The sequence below is a fragment of the Cavia porcellus genome, unplaced genomic scaffold (genome assembly GCF_034190915.1).
Source record: "Cavia porcellus strain 051 isolate PalLab524CR breed Dunkin Hartley unplaced genomic scaffold, mCavPor4.1 scaffold_3, whole genome shotgun sequence".
NCBI lineage: Eukaryota > Metazoa > Chordata > Mammalia > Rodentia > Caviidae > Cavia > Cavia porcellus.
The window spans coordinates 29947740-29974966 of record NW_026947486.1 but is presented as its reverse complement, the minus strand read 5'-3'; the positions used below and the strand labels follow the sequence as shown (position 1 = coordinate 29974966).

General features: G+C 34.7%; 2 protein-coding genes across 11 annotated transcripts in view; one reads left to right on the top strand and one right to left on the bottom strand.

The window, feature by feature from the left end:
• The window catches only part of Ophn1 (oligophrenin 1), a 514511-nt gene that overhangs the window by 147900 nt on the left and 339384 nt on the right, over nt 1-27227 (bottom strand). For all 10 annotated transcript variants that reach the window (NM_001173097.2, XM_063245538.1, XM_063245535.1 and 7 more), the window contains 1 exon segment: nt 21194-21353. In NM_001173097.2, the coding sequence (NP_001166568.2) occupies nt 21194-21353 (160 nt within the window).
• On the top strand, nt 9833-11109 carry LOC111754156 (serine/threonine-protein phosphatase 4 regulatory subunit 2-like). The gene is given in 3 exon segments (XM_063246616.1): nt 9833-10334; nt 10336-10634; nt 10637-11109. Coding segments are annotated over 3 exon segments (1203 nt in total). The 5' UTR covers nt 9833-9903.

The following is a 27227-nucleotide window of genomic DNA, read 5'->3' as shown; positions in this document are numbered from 1 at the left end:
TGAAGCATCTCACAAATCTGCAGGCCATAAAGCAGAGAAAATTGATTTCTGATGTACAGGGGGACACAGAAAGAGGAAGCTGCTGGAGTGACTGTAGCCTTCTGATGGATACAACTGACTGACCATACCTAGTAGGAAAGGCACAGCAGGATTCAAGATTCACACAAAACAGTTAACAGTGTTCTACACCAGAGTCACTGTTATAGAAACAGTGACTCATTATCCCTCTTATGTGTCTGGAGGATTCTAAGACTGTAGACCCTGAAAAGAAACCATTCATTCAAAACAAAGGAGAATTGTTTTTTGTCTTCATTGGCTTTTGAGGAATTGAGAGGGCTTTTTTTTATTCCTGTTGCTTATATTTTTTATGTTGTTCTATTTCTTCTTCTTTCTTGTTTTTTTCTGGTATTTTTATCTAATTCTATTAACTTTATTTTACTCCTTAATAGAATTCTTTATCATTCTTTTTTCTCCTCATTCTCACTTTCTTTTTTTACTTTTCAAAGTTTACTTCTTTCATCTTACTATTCCCCACCCAGTCCCATTTTTACTAGTGTAACATTAAACTTTAACAATCTTTAGACATTTAGTTAATTCTATGTTACTACTATGTTGAATTCTGGTCTATTGTTAAAAATGTAGTTATTAAATTTATTAGATATTTACTATATTTCAACATTTGGTTTGTCTTAGTGTCTGTATGATAATGATAGATCTCTTTTCTATGTTAAGAGTGCTACCTTTTATAGATTAGAATATGTCAACTTCCACTTTGTCTTTGATGCCATTATTGTTGCTGATTTTTTTGCTATCCCTGGGGGTTAAATAGTTGTTACATTTTTTTTTCCTGTAGGGCAAGATCTAGTTTGTTCTTGTGTTAAAAATAAGATTGCAGTCCATTTCCAGTGAACTGGGCTCTGGGCCAACTATACTGCATTCTCCCCTCCCAATTTAATGGAAGTCATTGCATCTTGGGCCAGGCGAAAAGCCTATAGTCAATTATACCTAGAGTGCACAAAGGAAAAAAACAGACACTAACTAAATAGATCTCTGTACTAGCAACAAAATTTTAACACTATAATTGAGACAAAATCTTAACACACACACACATCAGAGAGTGAGAGTAACAGTGAGTGAGGGTGAACGAGAGAGAGAGAGAGAGAGAGAGAGAGAGAGAGAGAGAGAGAGAGAGAAACATGAAAACACAGGCCCAAAAATGCCTACAAAACTTTTCAACTTCCCCAAAGCTGTCATATGGTGAATAGATGGGGGGAAATCAAAAGGCATAGAGCTAAATTATACAAAATGACAAAAGAGGAGACAAAAAGCAGATAAATAAGATACTTGGTAAACTGAAAGAAGCTGCAAATAAACCGATAATGGACTTAAAAAAATCTGCGAGTTTACAGAAGCCACTAATAAAATGCTAGCTCAGTTAAGCAGAACAGTAAAAAAACGGAAAGACCTTTTTGCAAAGACTGAGAGTCCATAAAAATATACTAAAGAGAAAACCAAAATACTATTGAACATATGAGGAACAGAAGTGACAAATGAGATCAGAACTAGAAGACAGGTATAAAGCAGATGACCATATAATGCTAAAAATGAAAAGAAAACATGAAAAATGGATCCAAAGCTGCTATATGAAATCAAGAAGCCTAATCTGAGATCAAAAGGAATTTGTGAAAAATTGGAAAACAGCACAAATGCCATAAAAACCATCTCTACTGAAATAACAGAAGAAAACTTTCCAAATATGTGGAGAGAATTTAAGATAAGTAGGCATTTAGAACTCCAAGAAGTCACAATCAGAACTGTACTTCTTTAAGACATATCACAGTCAAAATTTCAGAAGTCCAACACAAGGACAGAATTTTAAAAACTGTTAGAGAAAAGCAACAAATTATTTATAAGGATATAATAATTCCTTTATAGTTATAGTAGACTTTGCAATATAAACCTTAACAAACAGGAGAACTGACCATGAAGCCCTAGAAAAAAAGGGAATCCAAACCAAACTAACATATCCTGTGAAACTGTCTTTGGAAGTTGATGGACAAATAAGGTCTCTCCATGACAAAGAGCATCTTAAGAAATTCATGACCATGAAACCAGCAATCTCAAAATTTTTCAAGCATATTCTAAAAAAAGATAATAAAGCAAATAATGTCAAGAACTCTACTGTAATGAATACACCAGGTACAATGACAAGTATTGGCAACAAAAAGAAAAAGTAACTGGAAACAAGAAAATAAAGCAATGACAGGAATAAGTCAACTTTCAGTAATTAACTTTCAGTGTGAATGGTCTTGATTTACCAATTGACAGGTATAGACTAGCAGAATGAACAAGAAACAAAACAAAACAATATGCTGTATATTAAAAACGTATTTTATCCAAACAGAAGTTCATAGGCTAAAAATATTAAAGTTGGAAAACAATACTTAAAGGAACTAGAACCCCAAAACAAGCAAGAGTAGCTATCCTACTTTCATAAAAGTGGACATCAAGCCAAAGCTAATCACAAGAGGTGAAGGTTACTACACAGTGGTTAAGCCAATACAACAGGAAGAGATAAAACTTATAAATATATATGCACCATTTGCACACCTAACTTCATAAAAGAAATGCTATGGAATATAAAACAGGTAAAAAAAACCTACAAAATTATAGTAGTGTATCTTAATACACTACTGTTGAAAATAGACCAATTTAGACAAAACAACAACATAATACTAGAGGTGAATCATACCTACCCAAAAAAAAAAAAAAAAAAAAGACTTCCTAGGTATCTATGCAGTGTTCTACTCAGAAACTACAGAATACATACTCTTCTCAGCACCATGTGGATCTTTCTCCAAATGCACCATATATATATAATATAATAAACCACACTTGAATACATGTAAAAGAATCAAAATTATCTCATGCATAAAGCTACAATGAACAATCAAACTAGAAAACTTGAATCACTGGCAAAAGAAGCTACAGAAAATAGGCAAACGTGGAAATTAAAATACACATGCATAAATAATCAGTGAGTCATAAAAAATCAAGGAAGAAATTAGCCTCTTTCTAGAATCAAAAACATAATGACAATATAACAAAGCACAATTTATTAGACCAACTTAGAGCAGGGCTAAGAGAAAAGTCTATAGCTGTGAACATGCAAATCAGTAAACCAAAGAAATCAGTAACCAAAATCAGTAAACCAAAGAAGCCCAAGTACATTAGTCATGTACCTCAAAGGCCAAGAAAAGCAGGGACAACCTAAATCTAAAGGAATACAAAGATGGAAATTACAAAAAGTGTAGCAAAAATTAATGAAATTCAGAGTAAAAACATACAAAGAATAAATGAGTTGAAAAAATAGTTCTTTAAAAGAATAAAAAGATAGAAAAACCTTTAGTCAGTCTTATCAAAAGAAAAAGAAAACACCCAGACCAATATAATTAGAAATGAGAAATGTGAAATCATAATGCATACTTCCAAAATCCAGAATATAATTGTACTTACTTCCAAAACATTGTACTACAATAAATTGGAGAATCCAGAAGAACCAGACACATTTCTAGATACAAATGAACTACCAAAACTGAACAAATAAGGATTTACACTAAGCCATTCTTGTTTAATATAGTACTTGAAATATAAACTATAGTAATCAGACAAGAATAAAGAGAATATGTATAAGAAAGGAACTAGTGAAAGTATTATTTAGAGATGACATGATCCTCTACATAGAAGACCCAAAATTCTACCAAAAGACTCCTAAAATTTATAAATAATTACAGTAAGAAACAAAACCAACACACAAAATTTAACTGTTCTTGTACACCAACAATGAACTCACTGAGAAAGAAAACTAGGGAAACAGTAACATTTATAATAGTACGAAGAAAAATTAAACATCTAGGAAATAACCTAATCAAGTCAGTGAAATACTTCCATAATGAAAACTATACTATGAAAAAGGAAATTGAAGAGGACATCAGAAAATGAAAAGATATTCCTTGTTTCTGGAAAGGCAGAACCAGTATTTTCAAAATGATCAGACTTGCAAAACTGTTATACAGATCTAATGCAATAATCCAATCAAAATTATTCACAGAAATGGAGAAAACAACTCTAAAATTTATATGGAAGCAGAGGAGACCCAGAATACCAAAAATAACCCCTGGTAACAAGAGCAAAGTGAAGGCAATGTATTCTTGGACTTGAAGTTATATTGCAAAGCTATAGTAATAAAAATAGCACAGTACTGGTAAAATAAAAATAGACATGGGGATCAATGAAATAGAATAGAGGATACAAAAATAGCCTCTAGCGCATTAAACAACTTGATCTTTGGAAAAGGGATCCTAAACATACACTGGAGGAAAAATCTTTGATAAATGGTATTGGGAAAATTAACTGTCACACATATGCAGAACATTGATTCTGGACCCATATCTCTCACCATGAACTGAATTAAAATCAAAATCCATCAAAGAAGTAAATATTATAAAAGAAATACTTAACCCATTGGAAGACAAAATAGGTAAAACTTTTGAATTCATTGGATTAGTCAAAGAACAGAACCTAGGTTGAGTAGGAAAAAATACTGAGAATAAATGCAATTATATCAAAATAAAAAGTTTCTGCACATCAAAAGAAAGCAATCAACAGAGTGAAAAGAGTGGGAAAAGCTACAGCATGGGAACACTTCTACCAATTTTCTCAGAGAGAAGACAAATATCTAAAATATATAAAGAAATCAGAAAAATTAGACCTCCCCCCAAAAGACCTAAACAAAATTAGGCAACTGAAATGAATAAAAACTACATAGAAGACAAAATCCAAATAGCCAATAACTATATGAAGAAATGCTCACCATAGCTGGCATTAGAAAATGCAAATTATCACAACACTGAGTGAGGTTCTACCTTATCTGAGAAAAAATAGCTATCATCAAGAAATCAAACAATGGAAGACTGTAGAGGAAGAGAAGAAGTCACCAAGAAGCAAGCTCTCCCTGCAAATTGGCGCCATTTGCTGGCCACTGCAGGGAGAGGCAGATGTCAGTCCCTTCAGGCACATGGGTTGGGAAACAAGAAGAGCCAACCACCCCCCTCTACCCTCACCTTGCTGTAAGTGACCGGCTGATCCAGAGAAACACAGGTTGAGATGATGGCTATTGAGGTAAAATACAATTATTGCTTGTAGTGTTTAGTGTTTCACTGACTTTGCAGGTCTAAAGCCAGTGATCTGATCATCTATTCAGAGGATGGCAATACATAGTGTAGCATCTATGGAGGATCTCCTTTTGAGGATTGTGGCCATTGTTGATTCTCTATTGTCTTGTTTTGAAGTTCTATATCATCTTCACTGTTTTGTTGGGTTGTGTTTTGCTCTGTTTTGTTTGATTTCACTGTATCTGATGGCATGGCAGCTATTTCAAAGATAACAAGATGTATTATGGTAGCCATTTTTCTTTTACTATTATCTTGTTTTGAAGTCTTTTATTTTATTCATTGTTTTGTTTTAATGGGTTCTATTCTTTTCTGATTTGTTTGATTTTTACTATGTCTGAAAGTACCTGTAGCTATTTTGAATACACCAGAGGCATTATGGTAACCTTTGTTATTTCCTATTGTTTTGAAGTCCTGCGTCACACTAGTTTATTTTGATTCGCTTTGTTCTGTTTTATTTTGCTTGGCTTTATTCTTTTTAAAATAAAGATAAAAAAATCAAATAATAACAAATGCTTGTGAGGCTGTGGTAAAAAAGGAAACCTTCTACATTGTTGGTGGGAATGTCAAACAGTCCAACCATTATAGAAATTGTCTTAGTTACTTTTTACTCATCGCTGAGACAAAATACCTGAAGCCCTAAGTTGGGAAAGCAAAGGTTTATTTCTTACAGTTTTTGGAGGTTTCAGTCCACACTCAGTTGGCTCCCAGGCAGGCCGGCATGGCTGGACCACCGTTCATGGTGGCTGCAAACAGCAAACTCGAACCAGCAAAGAGAAAGACATACCTTCTTCCTGCCATTACATCATATCCTGGCTCCACCCTTATGTGGATGGAGCATTGACACCATCAATCCAAGCACTAGGCAATGAACCAATCACAAATACACAATGAAAACTCATGAGGCCTGGGGGACACAGACATAAACCATGACAGAAATCATCCACTTGACCTAGCCATTTCTCTTCTATGTATCTTTTATAAAGTGTTAAAGTCATGCCATTATAGCGACACAAGTATAATAGCTAAATCTTGGAAGTGGCCTATATGCCCGTCAACAGATGAGTGGATAAAGAAAATGTTGTATTTACATACAATGGAATACCACTGTGCCATAAAGAACAATAAACTTGATTTGGGGGGACATTCATGTACCTTGTGGCCAAATTGTTAATGTAAACTGAAATAATCCAGATATGCAACCTTAGATATTGCATGGTTTCTTTTATATGAGAAATTCAAAGTATACATAAAGAACAAAATAAAAGATAAATAATAGGATGTAAGGTGATAGATCTTTCTCAAAGGGGAAAGGAATCAAAAGATGCAGAAAAGGAGAGAGAGGGGAGTGAAAAGATGAAAAAAAGAATTAAGATGTGTTATGTACATGTACCAACTCTCCTCAAAGGATGTAAACATTATGTACCTAAAAACATGTACTAACAAGGAAAATAATCTGAAAAAAGGAAAACAAGGTAATACAATAAAAATATCCCTATCATAAAATGTTAAAATTTTATGATCATGTGTGGCTAATCACTAGCTGTCCAGGGCTGCATGCAGAAGTATGCTGTGGGCTAGGAATGTCTTCTTTATATGTAAAGATATAGTCAATTTTGTGTTAATTTTTCTGTAAGATAGGAGGCTTAGTTTGAGCTTCAGTTTCACTGCATATTGATATGCTTTTGCTCCAGCACCATTTGCTGAGGAGACTATTCTTTTTTCTTTAGACTGCCTTTGTAACTTTGTTAAAATTTATTTGGTTTTATGTATGAGGTTATTTGTAGTGTATTCTATAGTACTGTTCTAGGCATCTATACCTGTGTCTTGATTACAGACATAATATATTAATCTTTACTATTAAATAATATCTTCTAGTTTGCTTTGTCAAAATTATGTTGGCTTTTATAGTTCTGTTTTTTTGTAGTATACATTTTGAGTACATGATATTTACATTCATCATAGGGTATAGGAACATATACTTAACATACCTTGATTGCTTTTATTCCCCTTCCTTTCCTCATTCTCCTCCCTCCATCTTGATATCCCCTATAGTTACTTTTTATTTCCATATACCATTATTATAATGTTGTCTCTACCTACGAAAAATATCTTTGGTTATATATTGTTATGGATCACTGTAAATTTGTACATTAATTTGGCAGGAATCATCATCTTTACTCTGTTGAGTATTTCAATGAACACAATTTACCTAGATTTTTTTTTACATCTCTCATCAGTATTCTGTAGTTTTTAGCACATAAATTCTACAGATGTTTTGTTAGGCTTACATTTATGTATTTTTTTATTTTGGGTGATTGTTAAAATAGCACTGCATTTTATAATTCCATTTACATACATTCCTTAAAAATTATGTAGAGATACAATTGATTTGTGCATATTTATCTTGTTTCTTGTAATGCTGATAATCTTACATATTGATGAGATTTAGGGGAGTGTTTTATAGATTTCCTGCAATTTTTAATGTAGACAACTACATCATTAGCAAAAAGGGAAATTGTTCTTTATCATGCAAGTATCTTATTTTTCTATCAATTTTGAAAGACATTTTTTGCAAGGGAGATCAGTCTAGGTTGGAAGTTGTTTTCTTTCAGGGTTTGAAGCACTTCATTCCAAACTCTTTTTGACTTGATGGTCTGTGTTGATAAGTCTGCTGTGATTTTGATTGGTTTTCCTTTATAGGTGATCTGTCTCTTTTCTCTAATAGCTTTTAATATTCTGTCCTTGTGCTGAATTTCTGGGATCTTGATTACTATATGTCTGGGTGTAGATTTACTTTGGTTATGGCTAGTTGGAGTCCTATATGCCTCACTTATCTGCATGCCAGATCCACTTCCCATGTTTGGGAAGTTTTCTTCCATTACTTCTGTGAATATCCTTTTAATTTCATTTGTGTTGACCCTTGCTTCTTCACCAACACCTATCACTGTTAAATTATGCTTCTTTGTATCATCTTGCAGCCACTGAGTTATTTCCTGATACCATGCTGTTTTAAGGGATCTTTCCTTTCATGATAATTAGCTACAATCCTATCTTCAAGGTTTGAAAGTCTATCTTCAGTCTCTTTCAAGTGGTTTTGCCAGCATTCAATTGAATTTTTAATTTCCTGGATCTCTCTTTAAATCTGTTTCATGCATTATAATTCATTTTTATATTCATTTAAGTTTCCATCATTTTCCTATGCTTCTCTTTTTTGTCTATGTCTTCTTTAGACCTGCTGAACAATTCTTTCATTACATTTGCGATTTCTTTTACCTGAGACATGATTTCTGATTTAACTGCTTTTACAATCTCATGAAGTTGTTTCCTTACTTCATTTGCTATCCCCTCAGAGATTTCAGGTATGTGACTTCCATTTTCTTCCACGACTGTATCCCCCAGACATTCTGTGTGGTCTAGAGGTCTTACTTTGCCTTTTGCTCCTTCATCTTGACATTCTTCTGGGTTCCTCCCAACAAGCTGGTTGTGGGGTTCCAGGCACTTCCCACATTGGCTGCCCCTAGGCAGTGTAGAGGAATGGGATAGCCAACTACATTCCTCTAAATCTAGATTTACAGGGAGGTAGCAGAGAATGGGGTGGGCTTCTCCAGACATGTGTAGCTACACTGGGGCTTCCCTGATGATCAGGGGTGTATGCAAGTGGGACTGCTTCTCTCAGCCTGCGTACCTACAGTGTACTCCCATGATGGTGGCAGACACACAGGGGTGTGTTTGTCTGATCTTGTTAGTAGTTGATGGCTGCCCGAGGGAATCAAGGGCTTCCATTGGTGGCCTACAGATGCACAAGGCTTACCTCACTGTGTGTCCCTGCTCTTTGTTTGCTGCCTGCAGGAAGAAGCCTTCCAGTGGAAGCTTCCTGAAGGTGAAGTTAGATCTGATTATCTCTGCCCACACTGGCTGCATGCAGGGTGTGGTCTTTTGGTGGTGGTACATGGCAGGCAGATGTGGATCTGTCTGTGTCTCTTAGCTTGTTTACTGGGTGTGCAGAAGAAATGGCCTTCTGGGGGCAGCACCCTGCAGGCAGGCAGAGGCAGATCTTCTGGGTCTGTCTGCCTATACTGGGTGTGTGGAGGAAAGGGCCTTCTGCTGGTGACCCTCAGCAGGCAGAGGCAGATCTGCTAGCTCTCTCTGCCCACGCTGGTCACACAGTGGAAAGGCCCTTCTGGTGGTGGCAAACAGAAGGCAGAGGCGGATCTTCTGGCTCTCTCTGCCTGCACTGGGCACCCAGAGGAAAGGGCCTTCCGGTGGCAGTGCCTGGCAGGCAGAGTAGACCTACTGGCTCTCTCTGCCCACACTGGACACACAGAAGGCTATGGTATTTTTTACATAAATTTTTATCAAGTTAAGATATTTTTTCCCAATTCCTTCTTTGGATGTTGATTTTTTCAAACATTTTTTCTTCATAAATTATTATTATCATGTGGTTTTGCTTCTTCATATATATATATATATATATATATATATATATATATATATAAAACATACAATATATAATGTCTCACTGTGTCTCTTGCTTCCCCTGGCTCCCTTCAGTGCCCCCTCTCACCTGTGTGGAGTATGGGCAAGGGAAGGGGAAGGTGGGGGGGGCACTACAGTCCCCAGGAAACCCTACACGAGGGAAGGCAGAGGCTGGGAGGGACTCTGGGAAGCCATGGACATCCAGAGGCTGCAGAAGGTACTGAAAGATTTTGAGAAAAGTGGGGGGAAAGAAAGTTTGGCCTGTCCTGGATCAGTGTTTTGTCATGTAGCCAAGACTGAAGAAACAATGATTCAGTGGTCCCAATTGAAAGGCTGTTTTATAATCAAACTGGAGAAAGTGATAGATGATTTCAGAACTTTAACTCCCAAACCGACAGGTCCTTCAAATCCTAATGTAGAATATATTCCCTTTGATGAAATGAAGGAAAGAATACTGAAAATTTTCACTGGATTTAATAGTATCCCTTTTACTATTCAGCAACTTAGTGAATTGAGAACAGATCCAAGGAGAAACTATACAGAAATAGACAAGTTTCTCAGAGGAGCAGAAAAGAATGTGATGGTTATTAGCTGTGTGTATCCTTCTTCAGAGAAAAATAATTCCATATACTGAGAGTTCTAACACAAATGAGCCTGGAACACCCAGGGCACTTAATTGCCCAAAGATTTCTTTGTCAGCCCCCTTGAAAACAAATGGCTTGCATGAGAACACAGAGAGCAAAGAGTCAATCTTACAGCAAAATGAAGAGAAAAATCCTAGTGATCCTTCAGAATCTGAATCAGAATTTTCCTCCATGAGCCCTATAAAAAATAAATATCTAGGTGAAGACACTGTGGAATCTGAGGGGCATGAAGTAAAAAGCCTCAGATTTGACAAAGAAGGTGAAGTCAGAGAGACAGCCAGTTAGCCTCCAGTGAGATTTCTTCAGTTATGGAAAAAGAAAAAGAAGCATCATTGTTAACTCAGGATAAACACAAAGAAAGTAGCTGTACCAGGCAGCACTGTACAGAAAAAGATGAAAAAGATGATGATGGTGAAGAAGAATCTTGTATGACATCAAGAGACATGATCCCAGAAAGAAAAAATCAAGAAAAAGAATCTGATGATGACTTAACTGTGAATAAAGAGACTTCTGAGGAAAATAATCAGATGAAAGAATTAGATCTGTCTCAAGCTGAGAAATATTTACATTCTGAAAGTAGTGAAAATACAGGCCCTGTCAGTAGTTCAGACTGCCATGAAACAGAAGAATTAGCAGGCTCTAATTGCAGTAAAACTGGAGATGGTCTCTCAGAATCATCCATGGAAAATGATGAGGAAACCTCAGAAGTCACAGATGAACCAATGGAACAAGACTACTTAGAAACATTTAGATAAAGTATTTTACAAATGGTTCCGGTTTTACACTGTATAAAAAAACTTTTATGTCAATAAGGTTCATTATGATGCCCATTCTGGTTTGACTATTATCTTCTTTTAAAGTCCTGTAATGTCTCCACTGTTTTGGATTTGTTCTTTACTGTTTTGTTCAATTTTATTATAACTGATGATATAGGCAATTCTTTTTAAGATAGCAAGAGGCATTATGGTAACCATTGTTGATCACCTTGTATTTTGTTTTTACATTATATATTATGTCCATCCTTTTGATTTGACTGACTCTGTTTTGTTATGTCACATTTGGTTTTATTCTCTTCAAAAAAAAGTAGTAAAAAACTGTGGGAGTAATAAAATCCAAAATGTGTAATTGTCATTGTACAAAAGAGAGGAAAAGAAAGTGCTCTAAAGGATATAACTGCATGTATATTTAAGTATATAGGATAGATAAGTGTATAGGATAGATTACTGAGTTTTGTTGGATCACTGAACAGAACTGTTTGCAGTCTCACTGTTTGAATGTCCACTTTGTATGCTTTAATTTTGTAACTTGAACAACTATTTCTATGATGACAATATGTAATCTATTAACTAGTAATTTCCTACTGTTTATTTTTTCTGAAATTCTGTAAAACTTGTACCATTTTTCTGTTTTTTTTTCTTATTCTCCTTAAAAAAATTTAAAAAAAAACTTTTATGTAATAAAGTGGACCTTTAATTTTACAAGAGAAACAGGTTGAAAAATAAAGTACTTTAAGGATAAATCCTCTAAGAGTTGTTTATGTAAGAACTGTGATCTTCTGGGTCCTGCTTACTGCCAACTTTATTCTGAGGGGGTAGGGTGGCCTGGTCAATTAGTGGTTTGTGTATAGATTTTTTAAAAATTTAGAATTACAGTTTTTAAACTGGAAAATAATTATAATTTTGAAAATATTTTCAAGATTGTCACATTAGGTTTACATATATGCAAAAATAGTTTGTCTTGTCTGAAGATGTAACATGTGAGTCATGCTGGTTTCCAGATTTTTATTGTTTGACTATGTACAATGGAATATATATATATATATATATATATATATATATATATATATGTAATTCTAAGGGGGAAAGTTGTATTTTTCTGTTTCTATAAGGTAATGATTGAGTTCACTTCTTTCAGAAGACATTTTATTTCCCTTCTGAGTAATTTAAATAAAATCTAGCCCTTGTAGAACCCTGAACATCTTACATCTGTTGAAATACCAGGTTAAACACATTCCATGAAATCTGCTCAAACTAAAGTTCTTTTATATATTTCTGAGGTGCCTGAGGAAAAAAATAAAGACTTCATTATTTATGAGAAAATGTGCTATATCTTGGAAATTGTGTTCAAATCTTAGGTGACTATTTCATAGAGTGAATGCTTATGAAGCTGATTTGAGACCATCTCAGAAGAACTCAGCAAGTTCTTTAATCTTTGGTTTGCTTTTCTAAGCATTGTGAATAACACACATTTCTTTCTAAATTATCCTAGAGAATGAAAATGTCATGGTATGAAACACCACTGTCCTGGGAGAGTAAATATATTACTTCAGTAATGCTAAAATGACTGAGGCATTAGGGGTACATAGAAACCGCCATAGTTTATATGACATTTTGAAGTGAATAAAATATTTTTGGAAATGCTTCTTTGACACCCAGTGTTATATTTGTCAGATCAACACAAAGGAAAATTAGTCTAAATTCAATATTTTCAAATCCACATATTTAAAGTCATGCAAGCCACAAATTTCCTGTCAAAATTACTGGCTGCCAAATTTATACCTGTTTTTTCAGCTGTACCCTTTGATATGTAAAGTAGATTTTGTAGAATGTAATATGTTCACTACTTTTGTGAAGCAGTATATAATTATATAATTTTTATGTGTAAATTGAATGCTTGGGCTTTCAATAAAGTATACATATAAAGCAATAAAAATTAATGTTATGAAAAAATATAATATATAAATATATTTAATTGCTGAATTTTGTTTGGTATTATTTGGTTAAGAACTTTTCCACTTATATTTTTTTATTTTTTAATTGTTTATTGGTACAATTTATATATACATAATGTTCATATTCATCATATGGAATTTGTACCTGTATATGATATTTTTTGGTTCTTGTTTTTTCACAATCCCCTCCTATATTTTCAACCCCTCTCCCCTTCCCTATATACTTTTGTTGTGCTGTCTTTTTCTGGTTTTGATACCAGAGAAATGCTACTGTCATAAAATGAGTTAAGAAGTACTTCCTCCTATTGGTTTGGGGAAGAAATTGCATAGAATCGGTATTAACTTTTCTTTAAATATGTGGTAGGATTCTGCAGCATAACTATTCAATTCTGAAGATTTATTTTTCATATGGTAATTATGAATTCAATAGCCTTAAGTTATAGGGCTAATTAAATGGTCTATTTTATATTGGGTGAGTTTCAATAGCTCGAAATTTTTTTAAAAAGCTATTGAATCTAAATTGCCAAGTTTGCTTATACCGACTTGTTTACATTACTTGTTTATTATATTTTTGATGTAAATAGGATTAGCAGTGATACCTTGTTATACTCTTTTGTTCATAATTCATGGCCTGCTTTTTAATTTTTCAGTCTTACTAGAAGCTTTGTCAACTTTATTGATCTTTGAAGAGTGGTTCTTTGGAACTAGTTTTTTGATTGACTTAAATTTTTTTTTTTTTGCTTTTGATGCTAGCAATTTCCGACTTTATCTTTTATTATTCTTTCTTTCTTTCTTTCTTTCTTTCTTTCTTTCTTTCTTTCTTTCTGCATGCTTTGTGTTTATTTCACACCTTTTTACTAATTTCTGGAAGTGAGATTACAGATTATTGACTTCAAACTTACCCATTTTTCGAAAGCAAACATTCAATCTTATAAACTTCCCTCTCAGCAATGTCTTAGCTGTATCCTATAAATTCTGATTCTATTCATTTTCACTCAATTCAATATAATTTATTTTTTCAATAACTTACATCTTTACTCACAAATAATTGAGAAATGTACTTTTAATATTCAACTATTGGAGGATTTTCATATTGCCCTTCTGTTACTGGTATTTGCAACTCTATAAATGGCATATAACACATCAATAGAATCTAGGACAAAACTTACATGGTGATTTCAGTACATTTAGGAAAAGAATTTGATAGAATCCAACATTTCTTCACGATTTCCTTGTGATCAGAGAAAACACTGTGTGATTTCAATTATTTTAAATTTTTTGAGATTTGTTTTATGGATCTATATAATATATGTTGTGCTGGCAATTAAAAATATGTTCTACTGTTGTTAGATATACTATAAATTTCTATCAGATCCTACTGTTTTGGTACTCTTGAACTTCTCTAAATCCTTTATTATTTTCTATCTAATTTTTTTTTTACTTATTTAGAGATAAATGTTTAAGCCTCCAAGTATAACTGTATTTCTATTTCTCTTTCCAACTTGCCAATTTTTACATTATGTATTTTGAAATTTTATAATTTGGTGTGTAAAATTTAAGACTGCTGTATTTTCAGCATTTTTTTGGAATTCCATTTTAATTTATCTATAGTGCTTTAGGTAAATATCTTTATATACATCTTTAGCGGTTGCTTGAGAAATTACAAAGTTTTTCATAGGCTACTAGCATTAACATTTTATCTATCTGGGTAAACTACACAAACCTTACTTCCTTTAATGTTCTTTACTCTTCCTACTTTTAAAATACATTTGTATTAAAATATCTACTCTATATACCTAAGAAAATACGTGCTATAATTTTATTTAACCAGTAAATATTATAGATAAAACTCAACAAGGAATGTATTTCAAATAACTCATGATTTTGCTGCACTGCTAGTTATTTTTTTCTAGTATTTCAAAATTCCTGCTTTTATTGTGCCATTTCTGTTCAAGGAACTCCCTCTCCCCACTCCTTTAAGGTATAGCTGCTGCTAACAAACTCTCTTACCTTTCCGTTATTTGGGTTGCAGAATTTCTGTTCTATCTTCAAGTTCACTTATTATTTATTTTGTCTTCTCCATTCTGCTGCTGAGCTTATACAATGAATTTTTAAAACTCTCACTGATTGCATCATTCCATTATCTAATTTTCATTTGGTTTTCCTTTGTGTCTTTTATTACTTTGCTGAGATTTTTAAAAATATTTTCATTTATCTCAAACATGTTTAGCAGTAAAATATTTTTATGACATACTTTAAAATTTCTGTTAGATAATTACCCATCTGTGTCATCATGGTGTTGTTTCTTGGTGGTCTTTTCATATTCATATTGAGATCTGACTGATATTCTACTGAAGTCTACACATTTTGGGCATTATAAGAATGTAATCTTTAGTAAATCTTCCATTGTAGCTAATTTCCTCTGACACTGCCACCACAAGGGATGGAGAACACTGCCTCATGTACTGCCAGTATGGTTAGAAGTTCAGGTTTCGCCTTTGGCCACCACTGACATCTACAGAGAAAGAAAGGATATCCATTTACACCTAGGCAAGAGGAGTTCAGGCTCTTTACTAGGCCCTTGCTGACACCAAGGGCCTGACTGGAGGAGAAGGAATGTCAATACTGTTGACTGGAGGGAAAGATATGTCTCATTACTGTTCCAATGTGACTTCCATTATCACTCCACTATAGTAGCTCTGTTATTACTGAGTAGTGAAGAAAGTTCAAGCCTCTTCTGATACTACTCGCGTGTTAAACGAGTATGTGAATCCAGGCACTTTATTTGGCCTCTACTGACACCATAGGAGTAGTGGAGATTATCTCACTACTATCAGGTGGAGAGCAAAGTGCAGTTCTCCAGTTGGCCTTCTCTGATACAACCCCAGACAGGGGTTTTGCTGCCTTGGTAAAAAGTGGCAAAGGTAGGAGTCTAACCTTTGCATTTGGCCTTTGCTAGCAGGGATGAGGGAAGGGCTATAATTTTTTTATGTAGTGTTTGACTAGTGTACAGAGGTTATCTAAAGTTTTGTGTTTGTGTTATTAAACTGTCTCTAATTGTTAAAGTCAGCAGGCTTTTGTGGGGGTAATTTTTGTCTGCAATTACTGGTAGTTTTAGGTTGTTATTGCCTACAATAACCAGTCTGAGACATATGAAGATAAAATGAAAGCTAGATGGCTCATGGCAATATCATTCCTCAGGTTCCAATGTCCCTTGCCATCTATCACCTTTCTCCATATTTAAGAGTCATCTTGTGGTTTTTTTTTTTTAATAAATACTGTAATGTCCAGAGGTTTTGGCTGTACTCAGTAGATGAACAGGGAAAAGTTTGACTGCACTATTATATATAAAAAATCTCTTTGCTTTCACTCTTGTCCCTTATAGTCATTTTTCACATATCAGCATAGTAGTCCTGTGAAAAATAAGTCAAATCATGTTACTCCCATGCTCAAAATCCTCCTATTTTAGAAAAACCCAAAATCATTGCAATATATTCTAAGGCTCTATTCTAAGATCTATTTTGCTTTCTATTTTTCTTCTCCTTGATGTTTTTCTTAATCTACTCTAGCCAAACTGACCTCCTTATTATACTGTGAACATAACAGACACAGTTCTACCTCCATGATTTTGCACTTACCATTTCCTCCACCTAGAATATTTTTCTCTAAGCAGCAGAATGAGTTACTTCTCTGCTTTCTGTGGGTCTCTGCTCAAAGCTCAACATCTCCTATGGCTTACTACAAATTTCACATTTCCTTACTATGTTTCAAATGGCCAAACCACTTTCTAAATCCTCCTATTCCTTTCTATGCTTTTTCTCTTTAATCCTCATTGTCATGTAGTTAAATATTTTACTTAGATATTGGTATTTTACTTAGGTTGAATACTGGTTTTGTACTTCTACAATATAAACTCTATGTAGGCTGTCTTTCTAAGGTCCAAGAACAGTACTTGGCACACAACGCATACTCAATATATGTATTTGCTAAATGAAACAATCAATCTATCAATAAATGACAGCTGGATTTAGACTGGGGTTTATTAAAGTACAGTCCATAGGCCTATTGCCTATTTTATAAAGTTTTATTACAGTAATGTTACACCCATTTGTTAAAATATTGTCTGTGGCTGCTTTCCCACTACAAAGAGAGAGTTGACTAGCTTGATAGGGATCACTGGTCTAAAAAAATAAATTATTTTTATTATACGTACTTTACAAAAAAGCTCATTGATATTTGCTTTAGATTCACATAATGAGCTACTTCTTAGCTGCTGCCTTTTGAAGAATTTTCAAAAATCTTAATCTAACTTGCTCCAATGACTGCTTTCCCTTATCTCCTCATTACTTTTCTATTCTATATTTCCAACATATCTGAAGAACCACCTCATTCATTCAGTCAGCCAAGTCAGAGAGATCCAGGATTCAGAAATATGCCTCTCCCACATTTTCCACTTCCAATCACCAAGTTCTGCTGCTTTTGCTTCTCTTTCTTCTCACTGACCTATCTCAGATTATAATTAATTCTTGGCTCAGACTATGGCATAACTTTCTCTTTTTCTGTTTCTGTCCTGTATACTACAGTTGTAAAAATGTCTCCAGAACATAAGTCTGACCATAATACAATTCTATTTTCAAGCACTGCTTTCTCAGTTCCAAACATTCTAAACTCTTCAATCAAGAAATCAAGTGGTCTCTGTCTATCTCCAACCACATTTCTGGCCATTTCTATTTTAGTTCTTGTTTCAACAATACTGGTTTTTTTGTGGGTTTTTTTTTTTAGCCCAGGGCCTTTGTTTACACTGGGAAATCTCACTGAAATTTCTTTTCCTGACTTCTTTTTTTTGTTTCTCCACCTTCAATAACTATGATGGTTAATTTTATGTCTCGACTTGGCTGAATTTTGGAATATCTAAAAAGTATTCTTTTGGTTGTGTCTGAGAGTGTTTCCAGAAGAAAGTAGCAAGACTGCTTGGACTAAATGGGAAAAGTTGCCTTCAGTGTGGGCAGGCACCATCCATTTGGTTGGGAACTCAGTTACAACAAAAATGAAGACATTTTTCACTGAGAGCCAGGATAACAGAACTCTCAGATCTCTGACCTTTGAAAACCAGGACTCACACCAGGGAGCCTACTCCCCCTCCTCCATCCATCTGCATTCTGCCTTAGGCAACTTACACAGTTGGCCTTTTGATTTTGAGACCTTCAGCCTTGGATGAAGCCATGCTGCTGGTATCCAGATTCTCCAGCCTATAGATAGCCTGTCATGGGACTTTTTAGTTACCATAATTGAATGAGACAATTCCCCTAATAAACCCTCTGTCATAGCTACACATAAATCCTAATGGTTTTACTTGTCTAGAGAACCCTAAATAATACACAAATGTAAGTTGTACTTCTCTGCAAATATCCCTTCTTAAAAATCCAAAGGTGTCATGTACATACTTAATAATGTCACAGTACCAAAATGATTGGTGATGCTGCAGTGCACAGTGATTAAGTACTGTGATTATTACCAGGCTAATTTGATTAAAATTTCAGTTCTCATTAAAAATTTATATATACATTCATGGGCTACAATGCAGTAATTCAATACATGTAATATAAAGTGTAATGGTCAAGTCAAGAAAATTAGCATTTTCATCTCCTTAAGCATTTACCATTTCTTTGTGGTAGGAGCATGTAAATTCCTCTCTTTTACTTGTTTATAAAATATGCAATAATGTATTGTGAACCCTATTACAATATTGTGCTGCAGAACACTAGAACTTATTCCACCCTAACTGTACTTTGATCTGTTATTCACCTATACCATTTACTAACAAATAACCTCAGGCATGTGATTATCACACACTATTATCAACCTTACATTTTAGCTAAATATAAATGATTATCAGAAAGATAAAGTAAGTTGTTTGAGGTAACAGATAACATGACAGTGAATGGTGATTGTTCTCTAGTATACATTCTCTTCTTTATTTGAGTCTTAGTTGGGCATGTTCTATACCAAATAAAAACTGTACTTCCCTGTCACAGCATCTGAGATCATGAGATTAAATTCTGACAAATGGGATGTAAATGAAAATTGTATCTGTATCTTCCAGGTCATCGCAAAAAAAAAAAAAAAAAGCTTTAACCCACTTCCTTTCTTTCATCCTTCTCAATCAATAGAATGTAGATTCAATCATGAAGACAAAGACAATTCCCTAGGAAGAGTAGAGCAACAAGAAAGAACCAAGGATCTTGATGCTGTCAAATCATCTTACTAATCTTGTAACATCTTGTTGGACTATCTTACAATCAAGAAATAAACGTCTATTGTGCTAGATCCACGGGGGGTGGGGGGCCTTAGCACTCCAGCTTGTGTCTTCGCTAATGTAGCTAACAGTGGCTTGAATTGTGGACAGTTCCAGCCTCTTTGTCCTAAGAAAAATTTTTAATAAATTATGTTCTCAAGGGTGGCACTGGCTGCTACAAAGCTTAAAACCAAGTATTGCGCTATTTGTGGCAAAGATATCTTGCTCCAATACCTTCTTGTTCTAATGTCATTCCTGCATTTACTATCTGTTTCTCCCATTATTTTACATTTTTCATTGTTTTACCTGATTATAATGTATGTTTGCTTATATCTTATGTATTGTATCAAATCAAGAGACAACTGAAATACATGATAAATGCTTCCATAAAGAAATTTATTACAATAAAAGTCACATTGAAATTAATCCCTTGAAAATACTCCTCTTCACTGTGAACACACATCATTCTTTCCAGTTTCTAAAACAGTAACAGAAATCCTCTTTTGTGAGTATATTTATGAGATATGATAAAAATACAGTGACTGCTACTATCATGTGTCAGTTAATGGAAAGGGAAATTTGTAAAACCATTATGGCATATGTCCTCATCTACTGTATTCACCAGATCTGGTACTTTGAAATTTTAATTCTTCCCCAAAGTTAAAATGACCTTGAAAAGGTAATATTCTGAATTGATTCAGGATATCTTAAGGGAGTTACAAGAGCAAAACTAAAGGCATTCATGAAAGATGACTGCCAGAACTGCTCCAGAAAGTCACAAGAATGATGGTTTAAGTGTGTTCAAATTAAAGGGGAGTATTTTGAGGTGGATTAATGATAATGTGTCTTTCACTGTATTTTTTAAAAATATAAATATTCACTGTACTTTTAGATCACATGTAGTGTACTTACCTTAATTATTTTGAAATAAGAGGTGTTTAAGCAAGTGTACAACTGATTTATACATGGTTTTCATGGAGTTTAAAATAGGGTATCTTGGTGTTTGAGTAAACAGCAAAAGCAAGCAGTTCTTTTAGGCCTCCTCTACCCTTCTTCCCTCAAATAGGCCATAAAAGAATTCCTTGACTTTGTTCTAAAGTAGATCATAAAATTTTTATTCCAGAGGTAACCTCCTTATTCATGCAGGAAATAACCATCCTTATACTCAAATAAATTGAAATCATCACAAAGAATCGGAACAAACAGGTCTTCTTGAATTCCTCTGTTTAATAGAGTTAGTTAATACCTTTTATCACTAATCATATTTCTCCAGACTATCCATTTTTTCATCAAACTATTAGAAAAAGTTATAAGTTTACCTGTTCTTTGGGTCTTTACTTTGGAAGGCTTCCATGTTACATAGAACTTATTAATTAAATAAATGTGTCTATCTTTCTGTTATTAATTTGTCTCGTTATAGGGACTTCAATCATGAACCTTGTGATAGGTAAGCAGATATATCTCTTCTCCCCTACAGTTTCATTGTACATTTATACCAATTTTGTATCTATAATTTTCTTGTGTTTTCAGGTTTGCTGCCATACTACTCTGTTAACTCCTTAAAGGCAAATAATGACTTTTCTTTACATCCCCACCATTTATCATGGTACCTGATAATAAAATAGTTACATGTTTAGCCAACAATGACTAAATACATAAAATTCCTAGGGTCAGATTATCATCAGTTGTCATCATGCCATAATGGGACTTCCTTCAATTGTCAATTTGAGCCAAGGAAGACAAAATCCAAAAAGGCACCTGGGGGCAAGTGTTTGTGCTTGGAGGAGTCCCCATAAGGACAGGAAATGCATACCTTATCAAAGTGCTCAATTAGGATTTCTACCACGATGTTCTGGAATTTGATGTTCATCATGGCAGCCACAGTATCTTCTTGAGCACGCATCAGGGTGGGCCCAAAAATCACTCCCATGTTGGAAGGGGTCATAAGATTCTCTTTGCTATGTTCACAAACACTGCCAGAAAAGAAAGAAATTGATTAACAAGATTTGTTCAACCACTTGTAACTGAAACTAATAGGTATATATGTAAAAGAAGCAAAAATGTTAAAGGAAGAGCACAAAGTACATATGGGAAGAAAAGATTAAAATGGTAATACCTAGCCAGCAACACAACCTAGTATGTAACTAGGAGTGATGTCAGTTAATCTTGATTATCAATTTGATTAGACTGAGACCCATAAAGAAGTGAATGGATCATGGGGGACCTAAAATCATCAATGGATTAATCAAAATGATGTCCACAGACAAACATGCTATGAGGAGGAGGAAATAGAGCTAGGTTAGAGATGGGTCTGTGAGGGTGTGCCTTTGGAGGGTGTGTCTCTTGCTGACCCTCTACCCCTGTGCCCTACTTCCCAGCTGCAATGAAGTGAGCAGCTTTGCTCACCATTTAGTTCTTTTTTTAAAAATTTTATTTAAAAGAAAAAAGAGAAAAAAACAAAACAAAGTGGTGTAAGGGTACAAGTAATACAGAACTACAAAAAAAAACCAGTAAGAAATCACCAGTTAATAGATTACATATTATCATCTTAGAGATAGTTGCTCAAGTCACAGTATCAAAGCATACAATGTGGACATTCAAACAGTAAGACTGCAATGATGCAACTGCCTTAGTAACAGCTGACCATGGACTGAAACCATGAGCCAAAATTAAATCTCTCCCCCTTTAAATCACAGGTGTCAGGAAGTTTGTTTAATGATAGGAAAGCTAATACAGAAAAAATAGTACCACAGAAATGGGGTAGCTTTTGGGAATATAACTGACCATGTACTTCAGAAACCTTACAATCTAGTTTATGGGAACGTTTAGGGATGTGGGATAGAGAAGATCTAGAATGCCATATGCAGAGCTTAACAGGAGATTCTGGTCAGAACTCAGAATACCAGAACAATTAAAGAAATGCATACAGTAAAGACCAGGCTGAGAAAGTTTCAGTTGGGAACTAGAACTCTATTTAGAATTGGACTACAGGTCATACATGTTTCTTTCTGGCAAAGAATTTTTCTACATTTTATGTCCTAAAACTATAGCTGAGGCTGACTTAAAGACAACCGCCTAACTGATTTTGTAAAGGAAACTCCAAGCCAGCCCAGCATTCATGTCGTAGCATGAGGATGACTGGCTATGAGTGAGATTTATAGTGGGAGTTAGAAACAAAAAGCAACAGAAAAATATTTGAAAAACTTAAATTTGGCCCAAAAAGAATATGTGTAAAGTTGTGGCAAAAGGAGTGGTTTCAAGAAATTAATGACATTAAAAAGGAAACAAATACTTTATTTTTTTTCAGTGAAACAGTAAGTATATGTCTGGATCTCAAGCATATACCATACTTATGATAGTCACAGGTTTTGTTTTTAACCTTTCTTTTGTTAATGCATATTTGCAATATATGATAATTATATTTTTGTGGGGAGTTTGTTTATGTATATAACACAGTTTAATTCCCTTTTCCTGTCTTCTTCCTTTCTCATCCTACACTATTTGCACCTACTCTTCCACTTTCCATTTGTAAAAGTTCTTCTTCTACTTTTTTCTTCAATTCTCTTTTTCAATCACTTTTATCTTTCTTCCCTAGTCGTTTTCTCCATCTTTTGCTCTCCTTCCAATTTGAAAAAGATCTCCTGCTTTTTGCAATGTTTTCCGCAAGAATGAAGACCATTCTCAGCAATCAGACTGTCGACATTCCAGAAAATGTCACTATCACTCTGAAGGGATGCACAGTTATTGTGAAGGGCCCCAGAGGAACCCTGCAGCAGGACTTCAACCACATCAATGTAGAACTCAGTCTTCTTGGAAAGAAAAAGAAGAGGCTCCTGGTTGACAAATGGTCAGAAAAAGATCTCCCTACTTCTTATTATGTATCTTCTATTTTACTATTTATTTGTACTTTGAGTTTCTTATATAAGAGAAGCCATATGATATTAAGATTTTGTGTCTGATTTATTTCACTTAGTATTATGGTCTTACAGTCCATTCATTTACTTACAAATGGCTTCTTTAAAGCAGACTGGTATTTTGTCATATATAAATATCACAATTTCTTTACAACTCATCTGTTGATGGGAATATAAGCTGTTTCCAAGACTTCACCTTGTGCTTGTCTGGCCTTGCCTGGTCTTGAATTCAATTCCCAATACAAAAAAAAAAGATTTAACTATTATATATTTTGCTGCTATAAACATGGGTATGCAAGTATCACTATAATAGCACACATAATACATGTAATAGCATTCTCTTTATGGAAGGTATTTCAGAGGGGAATACCTGGATCAAATGGAATTCCTAGCTTTAGTTTTTTTTTTTAGTAATCTCCATAGTAATTTCCATATGGCTGTACTACTTCACACTCCCAACAATGAATGGGTCCCTTTTCTCTCATACACAATCTGAAGGGTGACAACTCTTCAAGGGATTATTGTTGGCTTTTTTAGCCTCCATCTAATTCAGCTGCATTGGAAAATACTTCTTCCTGCCCCGAAAAAGCTATTAAACAAAAAAAGCTGCCTTTTGACTGCCAGATATCTTAGCCACAGCACAAGCTTGATAGTGCCCACCAGTGACTAGAGAGGAGTAGCTTCTATTATGCCAATCTCTGTGATCCAGATAATTTTTGCTATTGTAACAACAAATGGGTAGAGATTCCTTATGTGCGGGCCGTTTTTGCTTTCAGAGTATGTCCCTCCATCACTGAAGCATGTAGGGCAGCCCAAGCTCTTTTAGCCCACTCCCCACCACCAATTCCCTCACCTAACAATCCCACTGCCCCTATAGATGATGTCCCTTCCACCTTCACCCCTCTTCCATATCTCCAAGAAACATCCTGTTCTTTGTTGCCATCTTTCCTCCCTTCTCCATCACCCCTTCTCCCGCTCCTCCTCCAGCTGGCCATCGCTATATTCCCCTCCTGCCTGATGTTGATCCTCTCAACCTTTGCCACATTCTGACCCCTCTCAGACTCCACCATCCCCTGGCCCCTCCTGCTTGCCACCTCTTTCCAGTCCATGAGGTGCCAGGTCTTGTCATGTCCCTTTTTCTCTTTCGGACCTATTCCAAATTTCTCATAGACTAAGCTCCTTCTCCACAGATTCCTACAACTATATGAAAGAGCTCCATTTTGTGATTAATTCCTATGACTTCCTAATAGTTATCTTTGCTTTAATAATTGTCTTTGCTTTCACAGGTATTAAAGGTTTTATTCCTTTTGATTTTACTGTAATAGATATCCGCTAATTGACCTACAAAAAGGTTCTAACTAGTCTATACTTAAAAATGTAAAAAGTATAAGAGTTATTATAATTCAAATGGTCAAATATATTTGAGTGCACTCTAATTTTATAATGTGTTTGTCTGTTAAGCTGTGCACATTTCTGTATTCAACATGTACAGATCATCTATATATGTTTCATTTGTCTTACAAACAGCTATTTTTTACTTGAATTCAATATTTTTTCCTTTTCCATTGTTGGATCATTTGTTCAAAATTTAATATGGGTTATAGATCTAAATGCATGTTTCCACCTGAGTTGCCAGCTGGTCAAAATGATGCTATAATTGGTTGTATAAATTTAATGTATACTGTTGTTTCTGTATCATGGCTTAAAAGTTTCTCATTCAAAAATACTATGTTAATACTAGGTTTTTCATAAGTCATTAAATTATTAAGATAATTAAACAAAATCCCTTGGGATAGGGAAATTGTTGGATAGTACTTCAATTCATGAATAAGAAAGTGGCCACCTGGTAACATTTAACCTTTTCTTGCTCACTGATTTGAGGCCCCAATGATCTCTATAGCCTTATGAGAGACACCCCAACTAAAGTTATAAAAATGTATTATTGTAATATGTTCACATTGGTCATCATCAAAAGAAAAAAATAAAGTTTTTGATTTAAAGTTGCTCTGATACAAAGGTTTCATATGGCTATGACAGATTTTATTAACCTGATGCTACATTTAATGTATTCATTCCTTCAAATGTGCAAGTCTTCTAAAATGTAAAATTGGAATTGTTTATTGTGACAGACATCTTTCAGATCCACACATCTGCCTTTCTCTTGTGCTCCAGCTACTTGTGATAGAAGGTTCAAGTCAAACCAACATGTGGTCACCAGTCAAATAGTAACTTTTAAACAAAAATTTATGTAATGTATACGTTATAGATGTGCCACTATACTTAGAGATGCTTAGATATTAAACAGTCCAAACAATATCATGAATTTCTACAATGACATCCTATTAAAGGACAACAAATTGGGTGAAAAATTCTTTTTAGAGATGATTACAAAAATATCATCATGACTGTTACACTAAAATATTATGTATGCTTTTTGATCTCAATTTTTCTCTGTAAAACTATATAACTATTGTCTGCTGACACTACAGGGATTCAACTAGACATGAGTGGTTAATAAGAAATAACAAATCTCTGGCTATACTTTATATTCTAAAATGCTTAATATCCAGATAATAATGTTAACTTACTGACTTATTACACTATAATGTTATCAATTCTCTCTTTTGAGTGTTCAACAACTGAGGTTATCATGCCTAGGTAGGCTAGGAGGGCAACCAATAGTTTGGATCCTTCCCTCTGAGGTCAGGTGAAGACGCTGAATATAAGAAAACCTCTGCAGTGATATTCCATGACTCTATGAGTCCCTGGTCTTCTGATCAAGGTGACTGTGAGACCACAGAGGAAAGTGATCTACCATATGTTGTACACCTAAGGAGAGTCACCAGGAGAAAAAAAAATCTCCCAAACTTTCACAAAACACAACTTGGTCAAGCAATGGCTTTGCTTGGTCAAGTAAAGGATGAGCTAGCACTGTCAAAACTGAGGGACTCTATACAGGGTTCCAAGACAAATCCTGAGGAGACTTAACTGATCTTGATAGACAGCAAGAGGTTAATTTTAATTAGTACAGGACTCAATTTAACTTGGTCTTAAACATCCAGCTGAAAAGTATAATCAATATATATATATATATTAGATATAAAAGGGGGCACCTGTGGCATGCTAGAAAAAATGTTACTTTTTTTTTGTCTTTTTCATTTTTATCGGTACCAGGGATCAAACTCATGACTGCCTGCTTGCAAGGCAGGCACTTATGCCGCTGAACTAAATCCCCAGCCCCCAAAAATGTTACTTTGTTAATCAATCAGGTATCATGATGAATAAGGTAAAAAATCTACAAATATATTGCCTCTAAAACCAAAGAGGCCTCTCACCATGATTTTTCCATCTGGTCTTCCCTAGGACACAGGGTCCCTTATCTTCTCCCTCTTGTGGGATCTCTACTTCTTATTTTTTTGCTTATAGCTCCTTATCTATTTGAACTTTTTAAAAGATTTCTTCTATCCCAGTTTGCAGGGTTTCACTATAAGACAATCCCTTGTCCTGGCCAAGACTCCATGTAGCAGCTTCCAGATGGGCAACACCAGTCACCATTACTACGCCCTCGTTCAGCAGGAATCAGTTTAAGAGTTGTTGATCCTCTAATGACCAAAAGATGGGAATGATGGGTTCTGCTTGTGTGAAGCTCTGCCAGGCTCAACATGGCATCTGTCCAACATGGCACTGAATTCTAAAGACAACAGAATCTCCCTTCAATACTGACTTCTCTGTTCTCCTTTCAAGCCAAAATTGAACTTCCCACTTTTTGCACGTGCCAACATTCTCCGGATCAGCTGTCAATGTCATTCTGCCTGCCCCTGCAAACTCCACCCCTTGTCAAACCAAATAAAAGTCTGCTACTTTTTTGTCCACCTCAGAGGGATCTTGCACTCTTCTGCAGCCTTCCTGTGCCTGCAACAGAGGCTTTTTTTC